The sequence below is a fragment of the Octopus bimaculoides genome, unplaced genomic scaffold (assembly GCF_001194135.2).
Source record: "Octopus bimaculoides isolate UCB-OBI-ISO-001 unplaced genomic scaffold, ASM119413v2 Scaffold_276618, whole genome shotgun sequence".
Lineage (NCBI taxonomy): Eukaryota > Metazoa > Mollusca > Cephalopoda > Octopoda > Octopodidae > Octopus > Octopus bimaculoides.
This window is the reverse complement of record NW_026375426.1, coordinates 4,930-7,090: the sequence shown is the minus strand read 5'-3', so window position 1 is coordinate 7,090 and position 2,161 is coordinate 4,930. Positions and strand designations below refer to the sequence as shown.

General features: G+C 39.6%; 1 protein-coding gene across 2 annotated transcripts in view; it reads right to left on the bottom strand.

The window, feature by feature from the left end:
- Nucleotides 1-1,917, bottom strand: part of LOC106883219 (uncharacterized) — a 14,141-nt gene extending 12,224 nt beyond the window's left edge. Inside the window, exon 1 of one of the 2 annotated variants that reach the window (XM_052978303.1) lies at nt 925-1,917. In XM_052978303.1, coding sequence (XP_052834263.1) covers nt 925-1,119 — 195 coding nt within the window. In that variant the 5' untranslated portion in view covers nt 1,120-1,917. The remainder of the gene's footprint in view (nt 1-924) is intronic. The other variant, XM_014934141.2, reaches the window with a different exon arrangement.
- Between the last annotated feature and the right edge of the window lie 244 nt (nt 1,918-2,161).

The following is a 2,161-nucleotide window of genomic DNA, read 5'->3' as shown; positions in this document are numbered from 1 at the left end:
GCAAACCCAGTTGGACCCTCAATGAAGAGAACCCAATAAACAGGGGCTAACTTGAAAAAAATCAAGCAACAGGGCCAAACAGCCTGAGCTTGCACTCCCGAATCATCCAAGCAACAAGACGGATCCCAGTTTCTGAGCAGAGATGTTGGGTACATGATCATGTGGTATGAGATTGACCAATGTGAGCTGCAAACCCAGTTAGACCCCCAGTGAAGAGAACCCAATAAGCAAGGTCTAACTTGTAATATTGAGCAAAATGGCCAAACAGCCTGAATCATAGAGGGAATAAGATGCATCCAAGATTCAGGGTCATGTGGTATGTGGCCGGCCAGCATGAGCTATCAACCCAGTTGGACCCTTAGTGAAGAAAGCATAAGCAGGGTCCAACTCAGAAGCATAGCCAAAAAGTCTGAGCTGGCACTTTTGAATCATTCAAGAAATAGGACTCACCCCAGTTTCATTGGCTGGATACGTGATCATGTGACCTCTAGATGACCAACACAAGACATAACCTATTTGGACCCTCGGTGAAGAGAACAGGATAAATCATACAAGCAAGGGGATCAATCCTGGTTTCTGAGTGAAGAAGCTGGTTGGAGAGAAAATCCGACCAACGTTGAGGGTGAGAATGTCTGAGACGTTGGACATCTTCAATTATGTCAGTAATGAAAGTCATAGCAAGATTAGCTGCGGATCGGAAGTTCTAGAAAGATTTAGATAATCTGGTGCAGTTGTGAACTCTTTGGACAAGGGTGTTTGGTGCTGCGAAACGCATACATAGAAAGACAGACACGAAGCAAAAAAAAAAAAGATAAAATAGAAACATTGATTAATAGTTGACAAAAAATAAAAAAATAAAGAATTTCTTTCGGGTTTTTTTTCTTTTCTTTTTTCTCTTTTTCCTTTTACTGTGGTGCTACTTACAAGATTAGGGCTGCGTGTAGCTTTGCTTTCTCCGGAATCTTCCATTATGCCATCAACAGTTTGCTGAAGAGGGTTCTGGGTATTTGGCATTGAGATGTCAGCATCAGGGTCAATACCCAATTCTAGAAGAGAGAAAAAGGGATTATTTTTGTTTTTAAGGATCACAAAACCATGCCCCAAACATATAACATCCATTTATCCACTAGGTCGTGCCACTCCAACTGGTGGCCCTCCCACCTTTCTACTTTTTGCTATAGTTGTTGATAAATGGCTGAATGCCCACATCCCTGGGAAATGGATGGGTCGTCGAGGTCCGCATGATTAGCCAGAAAGCCTGATTTAACACCCTGTGACTTTTTTCTTTGGGGTTGCTTCAAGGAGCAAGTCTACTCTACCAAACCAAAGACTTTGGAAGAACTTGAAGGATGAATACAAGAAGTTATGTCTTCCATCCTACAAGAGTTCCTGATGAAATCAGTTGATGCAGTTCCCAGGTGGCTTGAGAAGCTGGTGGTGAATGCTGGGACCCATATCAAATTTTAAATAAAACTCCATGCTATACGCTTTCTTCACATATTCATTTTCTCTAAAAATAATAAATAAATTATAAGTGTTTTAAAATATGGGGTTACTTTTCAATCACTCTCTATATACATAATGGGCTTCTTTCAGTTTCCGTCTAGCAAATCCACTGACAAGGCTTTGATCAGCCCAATGCTATTGTAGAAGACACTTGCCCAAGATGCTTTGCAGTGGGACTGAACCCAGAACCATGTAGTTGAGAAGCAAACTTCTTACCACACAGCCTTGCCTGCAACTGTATATGTACATATCTATGTAGTCTTATTAATATTTAGCAGAAACAACAGAGTGACTCAAACTCTGAAAGTTTTGTGCATTGGTGCCACCACATGAAACATTAGAATGGACTAAGCAGAGCAAGTGTACATACGAGGACAGAAAGTATCGCTGAAGAGGTCACAGATGTGTGACTAAAGATTTCCAGACAATGGACTTGAGAGCAGTAATAAACAAGTGAAGTGAAGAATGAATGTATTTATTTGGCATGACTGTCCCAAAATATAGAAATTCATAAATGTATATATATATATATATATATATATATATATATATATATATATATATATATATATATATATATATAGGTAAATGATAGGATTGCTTCAATATTTCAGGGGTAGTCTGAAGTAGCCAAGCAACCAGGGGATGTTTAAAT